At 48.2% G+C, this 15,415-nt stretch overlaps 1 protein-coding gene across 4 annotated transcripts in view; it reads left to right on the top strand.

Moving 5' to 3' along the window:
- cyth1a (cytohesin 1a) overlaps nucleotides 1-15,415 on the top strand; it is a 28,699-nt gene that overhangs the window by 9,454 nt on the left and 3,830 nt on the right. The window contains exons 1-9 of one of the 4 annotated variants that reach the window (XM_037475885.2): nucleotides 779-1,030; nucleotides 8,904-8,986; nucleotides 10,699-10,763; nucleotides 11,488-11,554; nucleotides 11,649-11,767; nucleotides 12,908-12,988; nucleotides 13,192-13,304; nucleotides 13,958-14,106; nucleotides 14,205-14,316. In XM_037475885.2, coding sequence (XP_037331782.2) covers nucleotides 1,003-1,030; nucleotides 8,904-8,986; nucleotides 10,699-10,763; nucleotides 11,488-11,554; nucleotides 11,649-11,767; nucleotides 12,908-12,988; nucleotides 13,192-13,304; nucleotides 13,958-14,106; nucleotides 14,205-14,316 — 817 coding nt within the window. In that variant the 5' untranslated portion in view covers nucleotides 779-1,002. Of the gene's footprint in view, nucleotides 1-778; nucleotides 1,031-4,876; nucleotides 5,111-8,903; nucleotides 8,987-10,698; nucleotides 10,764-11,487; nucleotides 11,555-11,648; nucleotides 11,768-12,907; nucleotides 12,989-13,191; nucleotides 13,305-13,957; nucleotides 14,107-14,204; nucleotides 14,318-15,415 lie in introns of those variants that run through there. The other 3 variants (XM_037475887.2, XM_037475886.2, XM_037475888.2) reach the window with 3 other exon arrangements.

The raw sequence follows: 15,415 nt of genomic DNA, 5'->3' as shown, positions 1-15,415 counted from the left end.
CAGCAAAAAAATAAAAAATTCTCAAGAATAGCACTGGTGTCTGACCGAAAACTCTCGCCTGCTCTCAGCGGATGTGGTGAATCAAACACAACGACAAGCGCAAGATCAGCAGTGAGGAACTACAGTGCCTGTGTGTGTCAATCACAGTCCCGCCCTGCCCCCCCCCCCCCACACAACCATGCCCCAACCGCGTGCGTGTGTGGGTGTGTTACGGAGAAGGGGTAAAAGCAACAAGTGGCGGACGCAAGCGGGGGACGCGTCATCACTGGTCGCACCTTTACTGCACCTGTCAGCAACAGCAACGTTAGGAGACTGTCACGGATGGGGAGCAGCCCGCCCTTCATAAATAAAAGGCAGATTTTATTCGCCATCATTTGAGCCTGCATGCAATACAATGTAAAGATTATGTGCAATTTGAGTGTTTATATGGTATGTACAGTATACTGCACAGGGGGAAGTGGTTGATCATCACAGTCATCATTTTCTTTTAGTGTGACGCATTCAGAGCTTGTATTTTTTTTTCTACGTCTTAATGCAATTAAATTAAATCAGTCAGAAATATACTAAACAAAAAAAAACGGATGGCCATATTCAATACTAATTCCAATTTGATAAGAGCCCGCATCTTTGGAGCTTCTTCTTTTCTATCACTGCGTGCAACCAGCAGCAATCCGTCTGGTAGAGTGTTTAAAATCCCACGATTCGCGCGTGGGTTTGTTTTATTGTGAAAGAGTTAACCGGAAGCTGATTTGATTCAGCGTGCCTTGACGCAGGAGGATTGGCTGGTTAAAGTCCTCCGTCTCTTCTAACCACTCCCTGGAGCTGTCGACGGAGAGGAGATCAACCTTTGTTTTATTCTTAAACTCGGCACAACAACTTTAATCGAAGTCCAAATACTCGTCGATACTGGTATCGGGACAAAGTTTCGTCGCGCGGAAATCGATTGAAACTTATTTTTTTTGGGTTTTTTTTTAAAAGTCGGACCCACCAGGCGCAGACAGCATGGTGTTAAAATCGGAAGACGGTGTAGGTGAGTGAAACTGTGAAAGAACTCCATTTTTCTTCGTCTGAATATGGTGTAAATGTCTTTATTTAGGAAGCAGTGGACTGTGTAAACGGGTTAATGGTGGACGTGAAATCCTCTGAATTATGTCTGCTGGCTCGTGTTGAACTTTCTCTCCCGCCTGCAGCGTTCACTGAGGACACTTGGTGCACATTTTATCATCCCGTGTGGTTTTGCTAAACATAACTAACATGCCCTCTTAAAAACACAAGAAGAAAAACACTATACGAATTAAAGCAATGCAAAAATTAAGCCCATTTGTAAACTATGGCATTTCAAGTGTTATAATGTTAATTAATAATTGATCGAGTTTGGATTGAGTTGATCACGTTCACTCCAGCGATACATGTTATTTCTTCCATTTTTTTCAGTGAGTGCTGAGCTATTCAGCAGCAACAGGTGCTCTTCCTTATCAGGGCAAAGCAAAACACTTTACTACCTCTGAATATCTTCTCTTTATTTGGCTAAAATCCCCACGTGATCCTCATATAATCTCATCCCCACAGCCGTACATTTTTTTATTCTATAAAATGAAATTATATGAATAAGGAATTACCACCATCCACTACGTCACTGATATTATTTATTCATGAATAATAACATTATTTAGCGTGTTACGTGAGGGCACGTCTGTCACGTCAGACATGACGTCACAGACCCCCCCCTCCCCCCTGCTGTGAGCCTGGCAGCAATAATTAGCAACTTCCCACCATTAATCGTGTCAGAACAGTGAGCATCTGACTGACTGATCCTGTTATGTACTGCTGCCCCCCCCCCCCCCCCCCCCCCCCCCACACACACACACCCACAGTCATGGATGATCCCAACCGACACACAGCTGCATTGTGTTTCTCAAGGAGATGAGAGAGGGGGAACAGTGGATGCCTTTTTTTCCACGTGCATTTGTCTCTACCACTTTAGGTCGGGGAAGTTGAAGCAGTCGTCGCTAATGGTTCCCTAATGAGGGGCCGATGGGCGCTCTAATGGCCCCTCCAGAGCATTGAGCCCTGCCTGGCATCCAGGCCCCCGGTGGCTCGATAATCCTCACCCTCTCTCCCCATAATCATATTTTAGTCCTCTTTCAGCGCCCATCTTTCCTCTCGGGCCGGCGATCATCTCGCTCACTAACCGCTGCAATGCAATTGGGCAAAATGTTGTGTATTTGCTCTGTGTGCCGTCAGCAGGTTTTTTTTTTTTTTTGAGTGTCGTGTTTTGTAGGTCGGCACCACGCTGACATAGCCGCGATTTACCTTCCTACTTCATGACCTCATTAAATTGAGCAGTTTGACTTATTTGCGTGGGAGCGTCACTTTTTTGTCTCCCTCAGCGCTAATGCGCGTGACTTTCCGGTATCTTTGCAGCAGGTATCGGCACGCCTGGACTCCTCCACTGGATCCACAGGAAAAAAGTCTGTGATCAGTGCTGTTGATAGGCTCCGGGAACTCAAAATGGGGCTCCACGCAGAAAGCCTCTCAGGGAACGCGCTGATAGGCCCGCAGGTCGAACTGTCGAGCGCGCATGCCGACGTGTTGTCATGGCGCTCGAGGATTACAACTTGTGATGGAGGACAAATGCCTATCTCATCTCAGTTCCCAGAGGATGGGCGGGTTTAGTCACAGCTTTCACTCCAGCTCACAAACAGGAAGCCGAGAGTTTGACAATATGCTCGACAGGAAGTGACATCCCACGGCTTGTGTGTGTGTGTGGGCTAAAATATCTGCACTGCTCAGCCTCTCTGTCTGCAACCACACACAGAAGAAAGAAAAAACCTTTCCCATGGTGTGTTTTCTGGGTGCGTGGGTGCGCGTGCGTGTGTGTGCGCACATACTGCTGGCGAGAGAGGATGTTGATATTGGGATAGCCTCGATAAGAATCCAGGCCGGCAACGTTGGAGGACAAAGGCGTGCATTGTGGGTAGAATTAGCACTTCCGCTTTTGAGGAAAAACATTGAGAAGCCTGCGCATTGGCCTATTAAAACAATGGATGTTGATAAATGCCAATAAAACCAAGTGGAGATTATTTAAGAAAGCTGCTCTCTTGTGTTCATAGCGATTGTAGATGGTGTGTGTGTGTGTGTGTGTGTGTGTGTCCATGTGCAGCTGCAGGATGTCGTCTGTATGTTTTCTTTACAACCAAGCGCCGTGTGTTGGGGTCACAGGCCTTCGCCATACGTTCTCCGGCTCATTCTCTGGTCCCAGCATTCCCACAGCCGGCCGGCACGCCGCCTGGGAGCCGATTACGGGATGTGGATTCTCTCTCTCCCTGGAACCACTGAATCGCCTGGACCGGCTCCAGTCAATGACACCCCCCACTGTTGTTGTTGTTGTTGTGGGGATGTTTTAACTGTGTAGTGAAGTGACGCCTGAAATGAGAGTCTAAATCTACACTGTTGCAAGATGAGAACAGAATGTGTGTGTGTGTGTGTGTGTTTTTAAATGATTCCTTTTGTGATACTGGTTATCTCTTAAGAACTCAAGCATTTTTAATTAACCAATGTGAGAAGGAGAAATACCTCTTTGGTTTAGTGAAGGCTAAGGAGAACCCAAAGCTTCATGTCACCAGCTAAAAATGTTGAGAGCCCGCCTTGTTCATTTGGCGTTTCCTCTCTGTCTGTCTTCTTGGTCTTCACTGTGATTTCAATCATTTCTCATTAGGACCTTTTTAAGTGCTTGATCTCAATCTGGAGTTTCCTTTTAAATTATGCTTTTAACAAGACGAATAATGATAATAACGAGGATGTGACCACGTGAGTTCCCATCTCATGGTCTGCTGCAGGATATAAATCCTCCCCCCGTGTTGACACTAGAGGTGCAGAGTGCAGCCGGCACAGCAGAGGTCACCAAGTTGACTCATCCAGAGGGCCAGACAGACATGAAGCGCTCCCTGTGAGGCACCTGGTGTGTGTGCGCGTGCACGTTTTGTGATGCATCATTAGCACGGTGGTGACTCCATTGTTGAGCTGGAGTTTGGAAGTGATGACTGATGGAGCGGGAGAAGAAGACCTGACTCATGACGACAGCTGCGGACCTCCTCACTGTGAATACTTCATGAAGAATGAATGAGTGAATGAATGAATCGCCATCAAGTTCAGTGGTCCAAGTCTTTTCAGGTCTTCGCTATTGTTTGATATCTCTTTATATTGATGGATCGATGGAGATATGATTATACATCTATATTGATGTGTTTGGACCACGATTGGTTTAATCATTATTTTTAAATTAGTTTTTTCTGTTGGGCCGCTACCTCTGGCTCTCATGATCTCCTGTATTACCTTCTAAAACACACGAAACGATGTCCACGGTTAAAGATTAAGCTTAAGAGATTTTCGCGGCCTTTTTAAGTTCTAAAATGATGCATCATTCTATCAATTTGTCAATTGTTAAGCTTTTAGTTGTTTGTTCAATTATTGTTGCGAACACTTCACGGCCGCTCTGTGTTAGCTTATAGCTCAACATTACATATGAAAAGATTGTCTTTGTGGACAAATCTCAAGTGTCATAAAAATCATTTGGCCATTTTATCGAAGGAACAAAGTGTGATGCAAACATCCCTGAAAGCCCTCGATTTAAGGTCGGGTGTGAAACGTCAATATGTGTTGATCAATCACAACTCGCCATATCTAATGCTACCTAGACCCTTTTCTTTTTAGATGGTGGGGGGTGTCTGCAGGGAAAGGAATGACCACTGGGTGGAGCCTCCATGTTAATGGCAGTGACAGCCAAACTGAACGGGAGAGGAGGGAGGGAGGAAGGGAGGAAGGGAGGGAGCCAGTGAGTAAGGCAGCCAGTAGGGTCCTTCCCCACACGGGCTGCGTGTCAGTGAGCCGGCAGCGTGCTGGGAGCTGATAGCTGAGGCGGCCAGTATCGGTCTCCCCCCGACTGGAGGAGCGGGCTCCTTCTCTACGAATCTTGACATGGGGACGTCAGGCTCGTCCGCGTCGAGCCTCAGGAGCTGACGGAACAACGGCTGCAGGCTTTTTTGTTTGATTTTTTTTTTTTTTTTTTTTGTACGAGGACGAGAGCGAGAGTCAAGAGGAGCAACAGCAGGTTTGCACTTTGTCGCCACTCGTACGGTCCATTTGTTAAACTGTTATCGCGGCGTGCTCGTCTTCGCCGCTGTCGCAGGTGTGACTTTGGTCAGTTTAGGGCTGTCCCGTCCACCCCCAGCCACGCTCTTGACTGTATTGAAGGGGTCGGTCATAATGCGTTCCTCTAGGATGAGGAGACCAATGAGAGTCTTTTTGAAGTGCTACTGGTCTGACTCATCGTCTGCTGCCGGGCCGCCCTGTCGTCCCGCAGCCTCGTCTGTTGTGTTGTGGTCTGCACCGCAACTGGCGGTTGAGATGACCCGGTGCTGGTGCAGCAGGCCAACGAGGTGTGCGGAGGCCGGGGATGAGCGGCTCGAGCCACCGGTGCCCTTTGCCCAGGGCCTTGTAGAGGAATGTCCTGCGATGCCGGGGGACACAAAGAGAAAGCTGTGATCGTCCCACTGTCTCTGTGCACCGCTGCCACGGGCCGTCCTACGCCTCCCTCGCCAAACACAAGGCTCCTTCTGCCCCCCTCCTCCTTTCTCCCCCTCTTACCCTCAGAACAGGTCAGGCTGGGCGCTTTGTGGCTGCTTGATCCTGGGCCGGTGGTCCATTCCGGCCCGTTTTTATGTTTTGGCAGCAACGGCTTTGCAGGTCGTTGGTGAACAAGTTGCTTCGGGCCCGTGGCCGCGGTGAAGGCCGGCGTACCTTCACAGCTCTGTGATCCACTTTGTTGCAAGCTGTCTGGTACAGAAGATGAAGAGGCTGTGCTTTCTAATATTTATATATGAGGGAGAGTCGCCTCGGGGGTTTACTGGAGTAATGGGATTCGGTCTCAGATCAGCTGACGAGACGCTCACGTTTGAAGTCGACTTTTGTTGTTCAAGCAGCAGGAAAGATCACGCTTCCAGACATTTTAATAGGTCTTAGTGTGTGTGTGTGTGTGTGTGTGTGTGTTTTGACCGTACCAGCTCAGATTATTGATTGTGTGTGTGTGCCCCTAATGCATTAAACCTCATCATGAAGTGTACTGCGTCTCGTTACAGCTGGCGCTCTCATTGGTTTAGGCCAAGGGTCGATTGATTGTAGCCTTCGGGGACCTTGGGGGTGCAGGGTGCATTTTAACAATAGCGTTAAGGGGCGCGGGAGGAGGAGCCGGACAAAAGTGGGCCGATTTTGGCTAAAGAATTGGTAGAGAGCCGAGGAGAAGATGAAGAGTAAAGGGGATCCGGCCTGATTAGTGTTGGCAGCAGTGTGCACCGTGTGCATGGAGAAACCTCCTCCATCGGTGCGTGCATGTGCTCAAAATGTAATTCTGTGCATCTTCTGGCATATTCCCTCAGTCAGCAGATCACAGGTAGCGTTCTGGGCCAGGAGGTCTAGAGATAATAAATCCAGTTTCGCTGTAACCTCATGTGTCCTTTCCCCGTTCTGCTCGGTGCGGAGCATAGATTCGTCTCTTTGAGTTCACCTGTCTTGTCATGTCAAGGGACGCCCAGGTGAGGAGATTATTTAGTTAATACAGATTTCCTTTCTGGAGTCCTTTTGATCCGAGAGGAGCTACCTAAATTGGGTCACATCTGCGGGGAGGGGGAGGAGATCTGAAGCACTCAAAAATTCTAATTTTCCTATTTTCCAAGGAGAGTTCTTCAGTGATCTGGGTGGAAATGAGACGTCTGTCTTTTCAATCAGGATGTGTATTAGTGGGCTCGGCCGCTGTGGGAGAGGGAGCTATAATTGGTATCTCCCTTGATGCTCCGCGCTGACCCAGCCCTCACTTAAAGCTACTTTGCCCATCTAGGAACTCTTCACGCAGTCTTAAAAGCAGTCTTTAAAGCAAAGGACATGCACCGTTAAAAAGCTTAAAACTTAGGGTTATTTCAGTAGGAGATTGAAGTAAAACAGGCAATCACTTTGTAGTAATGCGCTCCAGGGCCGAAGATCAGGTCACACCGTAAGTGGCCCACATCGAGTTGCTCAATCCAGTGAAAAGTGATCATATTCATTTTATTGCCACTACAAATGTCCCTCCTTGCGTCCCGATCCTTTCGGCTTTCTCCAGTTGAAACACTGGACGCCTTTCACTGGGACGGTGTGAGCGCTGAGACACCACCTGTCCTCTCGTATCATTCACTCCTGACCTCTGGCCCGTGCGTCGGTTGGAGCCTCTCCCTTTCCCCGATGTGTTCTCGATTGGTTTGGTGGCTGTACCTGAAATGTTGTGGCTCCCTTTTAGCGTCTGATAGCCGCCCCGACAGCACGTTTCCAGAAATAGGGATTCGCCTTCCTGCTTCCAGCTCACCCTCCCTGCTGCTCCCGTGTGAGCTGTGTTTACCCGGCGGGACGTTCAGTCAGGAGACGGGGTCATTACTTGCCAGGAGAAAGCATGTGTGTGTGTGTGTGTGTGTGTGTGCTTGTTTGTGCATCCCCGGGCTGTATCAAAAAGATGCATCTCCTGCCCAATGTGAGCTGCTTTCGGGGAAACCGTCTGACCCAAAACAAAGCTGTTTATTTTAAGTGAGAACCGTTACGGTGGTTCCCATGGATACCATGAACATTTGGGATGGATCCAGCCGGCTGGTCACTGCATGTGCAGGCTGAAGTGTAAGGTCAGCCTCCAGTGGTTGCCGTTGTCCCCCCCAGTCGGAAGACACAGCATGTCTTTGTCTCACAGCTCGTTAAGGTGCTTGTGTTGCACTTGTGTCATCATCCTGCGTTCCATGTCAGCAGACATTGCACATTGCAGTGTCAACATGTCGAGGCTAGCCTACCTTCTGCTACAACAAGCTCAAACCTTCTGTATGGCTGGCCTCACTGTGCCTTATTGATCTCTGTGCCACGCTAAGTTTAGCCGTTGTAACCTTAAGTCCACTGACCGCTTGACCACACGAGCCGTGCATCCGCGGCTTGGCCGCTCACATTTAGCCTGGAACTTTTTAAAGCTCTTTTAGGATGGCGTCGGATCAATATTGACCAAGTCCTGTTTGTTGGGTCTGAGGTGTTGCTATCATAGAGTTGTTAAATGAGACACACCCTGTGTTGAAGATTCCTCTGTCCTCACCCTCGAGCTCTCTCTAACCATTACCTCGACCGCAGAGTCAGCCCTGGTCTCTGCCCCTTTAAGCCCTGCTGATGAGGGGAGGGGCCACTGGGTGGGGGGGGGGAGGGAGAAGGAGTCACTGAGTGATGTTCCTACATGAGCGCTGGGCCTCGGGCGGCTTGCGACGCCGTCGGGGTTCCGCTGAGTTCACGCTAAGCATCTTGTAGTTTTGTGATGCTGCGACAGCTTCTCGGTGCAAGCGTCCTCCGAACAACGCCGCGAGGCACAGGGGCCAAGTGGCTTTCACTCCATTCCAAATCAAATAAAAGAGATCATTGTTATAGTCTCACATTTATTCAGCATGAGAAAACTATTTGTCAACATTGTGACGGAGGTCACTAACTTTTTAGAATACCATAGAAAGTTGTGATCTGAACTGTAGCTTTTCAACGATTTTTTGACTCCCACCGAGCGAATATTGCCTTCTAAAAACACATTTCTTTATGGAACAATGCCTCCACTGCTGCTGCTTGTGCTCATTCTAGCGGTGTCCCCTCGTGTCCTAAAACCTGCCCGACCCATAAATAATCACCAACACGCGTTCGCTCACTTTTCTGATATCAAGGGGAATTCTGACGTTATTTCTGTCAACGAGATGCTGTGAGGGACGCGCCGCAGGGGATGGCTATGCATAGAAGAGGATTAAGGTGCATTATATTTCGAGCGACTAACCCTTCCTCTTCTCTCTCTCTCTCTCTCTCTCTCTCCCCAGTGCCGGACGACCTCACCCCGCAGGAGAGGCAGGAGCTGGAGAATATCCGCCGGCGCAAGCAGGAGCTGATGGAGGACATTCAGGTAACACTGGCATAGGATACGGGTCCTGGTTTTATATGTAGTTATTTCATGTCACCTGTAGATTGGATTAAAAAAAATAAATTGACGTTATGGGCTTATTTACTGTATTTTCCAAACACTTGTTTAAAAAAAATTATATAATTTGAAGTGATGCTACAGACACTGAAAACTGTTATACCCTCAGTTACATTTAACGTGTTTAAAAGCTTGTAAGTGTTGTGTGGGTAAACTATGCCAATTGACACTTTATAGCATAGTTACGTTTTTATTAATCAGAAATTGAATCGGTTCACCGATTTTAAAACTTGATTTAGAGGCTTCAAAGGTCAAACTTCAATTTCCAGACATTTGGGACACTCTTCAGCTCGAACTATAACTCGTTAAATATATAAACATCTGCCCAGTTGTACAAATATCTCTTTTGCGAGAAGTCCTTAAAATATTTCAAACCCAAGTGGAATGTGAGGTGTTTCCTGCCAAAAAGCTCACTTCCTTCCCAAAGCTTCTCTGGTAAGTCATCTGCCGTTCGTGTTTCATAGATGTTCGGTGTCTCTTATGGGTCGTCAGTATCAAATTGAAATAAACCTACAGATAAATCAGGATTAAGCTCTTAAGAGGAACCGTCTCATGCTGCCAGCTGGAGATCCCTCATGGGCTCTCTGATTTCCAAAGAGCGCCAGAAGGCAAATCAGCTTGGCTGAATTTCCCTGAAGTGGCTTCGCTGGCTTCCTGTCCGTGTGGCCCGCGCTCATTTGCTCATTCGGGGCTCGAGAGCCCAGCTGATGGTTTGAAGCGAGGCGCTGCTAAAACGAGATTGAGTTTGGGACCCGTCAGTAGAATCACAATATGACCCATGACCCCGTCTCCTTAATAAACCTGCCCCCCCCCCCCATCCTTTCCTCTCCTCCTTGTTTCTGCACACAAACCCCCTTTTGCTCCTTCTCCACTCCTACGCCCTCCTCTGCTGGTCCTGCACGTCAAGCCCCCCCTCCCCCCCCCCCCCCCTCCCCCCCCCCCCCCAACCAGCCAAACCCGCTCCCCTTTGTGAACACAGCCTTTGTTTGCGGAGGCAAGCATCTGAGGAATGTGTTGTGATTGCGCAGGCCTTGAGAACACAGATGTTCCCTTTGTGGTTCGCCCTGAATTGAATTGCCATGATGCATGATAAACCAACGAGTGGAGAGACTCGATGACTCGATGGCCTTTTACGTGACGAGCTGCAGCCTCACGCGATCACCAACGAGCTGTGGTCTGTACACAGGACCTTTATTCCTCACTTGGGTCAGGCTGACGTCAGCCGCTCCAGTAATGTCCTTACTGCGCCTGTCTGGCACCGGCGGTCCTGTCTCCGCCAAATCCGCCTCACTAAAACGCTACACAAAATATAATCCACGTTTTACGCCTCTTCTTACTCCATTTGCATTGAGGTTATCCGTCAATGTTCTCCACCTAATCAAATTCGAGCGACTCCTTTTGTGGAGTATTTCCTGGATGTGATGAAAGGCCACCTGGCTTATAGACAAATAAAGGTGATGCAGAAATGAGGGCCTCTCCCCCGGCACTGTTTATTAGGACAATGCAAATACATAGCGCACTGTTTGTGTTAGTCACACACACATGATGTCATGGAAATGAACAGGCAGGTGATGAAGTCCTCTTGAACTTCTCATGGCATTTTTTTAGACTAACATCTGTGGGCGTTTTTTTTGCAGCGGCTTAAGGATGAGATAGCAGAAGTGACGAGTGAGATCGAGAACTTGGGGTCCACCGAGGAGAGGTAAGAAAACCCGACACACTTCCTCCCTCCGCTTGGCGCTACATCGGCTTGTCGTTTGCCCCCTATTAACTCAGCTAATTAAATGATCAATTATTAATGATTGACGGGCAGGTCGCGGCAATCCCGCTTCCCAAATTGGCTTGTGCTTTTAAGGCAGTTTGAGTGTTTCATCAGGCCTCATTGAATAATGCAGCGGGTGCGCCGTCCCGGGGGGGGGGGGGGGGCTGGTGTTCGGCCTACTAAAGTGGATTGGGATCCCATCAGCTCCCGAATAATCTTTCTTGGATCTAGAACCCATTAAGGGTTGCCGCCCCTTCCCTGTGATTCTCTGATCCGTCTCCCGGGGTAAAGTGCATGCAGTCCACACTGCTGTGTTCCCGTGTTGGACCTTTTGGATTGTGAGCGCTGGTAAACCAGTGAGAGGAAATGGTGACCTCTCGTCGACTGGAGACGAAGGTGTAACCATGGCAGCGGCGGACCGTTTGAGTGCCCTTTGACCCCTGAATGGAGGCCCTGAGAAATGAGAGGTTCCCGTATGCGCGATGTCAAGCGCTTAATCAATGCTTTGTCAACAACTTAAAAAAGCAATTTGATGAAATTACCTTTTGGTATTTGGATCAACATGTTATAAAAAAAGTGAGATTAATCGGTAAAGAAATGTTATTTTTAGCCGTTTTATCCGTGTCCAACATTATATTTTTAAATCTTCCCCTTTCTGTTTCAGGAAAAACATGCAGAGAAATAAACAGGTGGCCATGGGGCGGAAGAAATTCAACATGGACCCCAAAAAGGTAGGTGGAAGGAGCTGTTGCGTGATTGAAACGTGATTCATGCCACATGTCCCCCCGGGGCAGGAAGTGACCTCGGCCCGTGTCGCCTTCGTAGGGCATCCAGTTCCTGATCGAGAACGACTTGCTGAAGAATACCAGCGACGACATCGCTCAGTTCCTCTACAAGGGCGAGGGCCTAAACAAAACCGCCATCGGAGATTACCTCGGAGAGAGGTCAGCACGGAGACCTTCTCCTCCGCCTAAACACCGCCCGCCGTCACTCATCCATGTGGTCGATGGGAGCATCGCACGGATACCTCCGTCGGCCTCGCACGCACACACACACACGCACACAGACACACACAGTTACCGGTCCCACGCTTAGAACATTCTCGCATGACGACGTCCGTTACCCTGCAGCCTTACTCATTCATAATTCTCGGATCAAGAGACTCTGGATTGCACGCGGAAATTCATGATTCCACCTGAGGTCCTAAGCCCCGCCCCTCATTACAGCGATCGCACACAAGGCCTCACGGCGTTTGCTGCGTTAATGCGCTCGCTGCCGCTCAGGGACCAGGGAGTGGTCCCCCGAGGTCAAACCAGGAAGTGGCGTTCAGGCTGTTGATGGACGCTCCTCGTTTCACAGGCATCCAGCTCTCCTTACTGTTCTGTGTTGTGTGAGGAGTGATCTGAGACCCGATTGGCCACCCGGCCGCTCGTGACTGGATATGGCTCTTGTCAGCGAGAGCCCCTCAGAGCCACCACATGGTCCCACAGGGCAGATCATTTACTCGGCGTGAAGCTGGGGAATGATGTCACGATTGACATTAGATGATTAATCAAAGTGAGGTGGGGGGGGGTTTCTGCTACATTGGGTTCAATGGAAGGATGCAGCGTATCACATTGCTTTTTTTAAGTCCATGTGAGCCGAGTCACACCTTACTCCTCAGAAACCCTCCTGATGGATACTTTCCTTCTCCACGAGGCAGTGAAAACCTTTTTGGAAGAGCGACTATCTTAAGAATGTCTTCGTCAGCATCCTCTAATTAACTCCTTTAAAATTCACATTTACAGATTTCCGTGGAGGTAAAATATCTTTTTAGAGCCTCAACACACCATCAACTAAATGTGTGGATTCTTATGGAATAAATAACTATTTTAAAGGGAGATGTTTTTTTGTCAGACTGCAGTTCTTAGTTAGTACTCCCATTCATTTCCCTGAGCCGATCTTCTTATTGCGTGGATTTGCTGCTCATATTATGTCTTATATTATAGGCTATTGGAAGAAAAATGCTTTGTCTTGTGATACTTTATTGAACAGACAATTTTCAGAATGTTTTACCTATAAAGCTTTTTTTTTTTCTCATGCAGAGATGACTTCAATATTGAGGTCCTTCATGCCTTCGTGGAGCTTCATGAGTTCACAGACCTCAACCTGGTTCAGGCCTTAAGGTAAGACTTCATCTCCCCTGCACTTTGCGTCTTCAGGTCTGCTACATACTCCCCAAGTCCCCTTTTTAAAATGTAAATCACGTGCGATATAGTCCATTTCTCCAAGAGCCTCCTGTCGACGCAGCGGCCACTTCCAGTCTCATGCTGCTCACTCACGGAGGAAGTGAGTCTGTTGGTGACCACTGAGCCGTGTCCCCTTACAGACAGTTCCTGTGGAGCTTTCGGCTACCGGGAGAAGCTCAGAAGATCGACCGGATGATGGAGGCCTTCGCTCAGCGCTACTGCCGGTGCAACCCTGGCGTTTTCCAGTCCACAGGTAGCGGCGTCGCGCCGCACCACCCGACAAGTCAAAGTTCCCCTCATTCAAATACGACTGCTGACTAGCCGCAGCGTCTCTGTTGGACCCCGATCCACTTTTTCCTCCCTGAAGTACCTAATGTTCCACTTCTCACTGCGATCTAATGGCGTGCAAAAGGAAATCACATCCAAACGGCTCTGTTTGGCAGACGGAAAGTCTGCCGATGTGAACCGTGCTCCGGGGGGGGGAGGGGGGAGTCCGGATGCCCACAGACGCCTGCCTCCAACATGGATGCAGATGGATGTGAATAATGCATGGGACTTTTCAACAGTAACGGGCCAGATAAAGTGCTGCTGGGTCAGCCATGCACTGGCCACATTGTCTTTCAGCGCGCACGCACGCACACACACACACACACACACACACACACATTAGAGTGCTCATCAGAAGCGCACATGCATATTTAGCTGCCCACTCGCAGCCTTTCACTCCCACCCACTCTCCTCTATGTTCGACTGTGGTCCCCTAAGTGCAGTTCTTTCAGCGAAGATGATTTCAGCATATTTAAACACTAAATTAAACACTGGCAGAAGTTTTATGGTAAACAACCCTTTTTTTCTCATCCCTCGTGTGTGTGTGTGTGTGTGTGTGTGTGTGTGTGTGTGTAACAGACACTTGTTACATCTTGTCATTTGCCATCATCATGCTAAACACCAGCCTGCACAACCCGAATGTGAAGGACAAGCCTTCCGTGGAACGATTCATCTCCATGAACAGGGGGATCAACGATGGAGGAGACTTACCGGAGGACCTGCTCAGGGTCAGTGAGGCTTTAAAACGCCGGTTGATTGGACCTCCCGCCATCTTCAACCTTCTCTGGCCTCACAGTGAACTTTTTTTTAAATTTCTTTATTGTAGAATCTTTATGACAGCATCAAGAATGAGCCTTTCAAAATCCCAGAGGATGACGGCAACGACCTCACACACACTTTCTTCAACCCAGACAGGGAGGGCTGGCTGCTGAAACTGGGTGAGTGAGTGGAGATGCGTGCACGCAGTTATTTGGGCACAAAAGTGATGGCGCTCTCACCAAATGTGTTCTCACTGCAGCACGTATTGGTATCTCCAGGCTGCGTAACGTATTGTCTACCCCCGAGGTCAACAACGTGTGTGTGTGTGTGTGTGTGTGTGTGTGTGTGTGTGTGTGTGTGTGTGTGTGTGTGTGTGTGTGTGTGTGTGTGTGTCATGGTGGACAGGTGTGTACACACTCGAACCGAGACATCAGAAGATGTCTGCCGGCTTTCATGTATTATGAACATGGCCGCGAGACACGTGGAGGCTTTTGAAATATTGATAATGTTAATCACATGCTGACATGCGAGCACACGCACAAATAGTGACTTCACGTAGCTTGTAAATAAAAAGTGTATGAACACATAGACACATACATGGAAGGGCTTTGATCAGAGTTCTTTTTCTGTAGACAGTTTTATTTGAAACGCCTATTTTGTCCCTTCCAGCAGGCCTTGACATTTTCATAGAAGCAAAGGAATTGTCTATTTTTAGCATTTTCTCGTGATGTTTTTTTAGAGGCCTTTTTGTCCTGATTTTTAAGTACTTAAATACTAACTTCAACATGGGTTCACTCTACAAGTATTAAAGCACAGGCCTGGTCCCCTGAACCCCTCCCCCTCTGTTTCCTCTGGGATCTCTCTCTGTTGTGCAGTTTCACAGTGAATTCGCTGAATCGAATCATCTGATCACTGTGAAACTTTACAACAAACCTAACCAAGAAAGGGAAGAATCACTTGTATCTCCAATGACTCCAAACTGGCATTTTTCAGTTAAACAATCAGGGTGAAATGTAAATTTCTGCATACAACAGAAATGAACCGAAGTGGAGGCGATATTTAATGTGTTGCTTTACAGCAGAATTAAGTGGAACTGATATAACAGCAGATGTAAAAATATGTTAAACTTATACAATAGAGACAATTCCAAATGACGGCTGTAAAGCAGTGCACCAAAGCCTCCCTGCAACCGGATTAACAGGACTGTGGTGCAATAATTCCTTATCATTTAATTTATTTTTTTTGTTTTCTTTTCCTCTTTGTTTGTTTGTTCCCATG

Source organism: Pungitius pungitius, chromosome 12 (assembly GCF_949316345.1).
Source record: "Pungitius pungitius chromosome 12, fPunPun2.1, whole genome shotgun sequence".
In the NCBI taxonomy this organism is placed as follows: Eukaryota; Metazoa; Chordata; class Actinopteri; order Perciformes; family Gasterosteidae; genus Pungitius; species Pungitius pungitius.
This window is presented reverse-complemented; position numbering and strand designations above follow the sequence as displayed.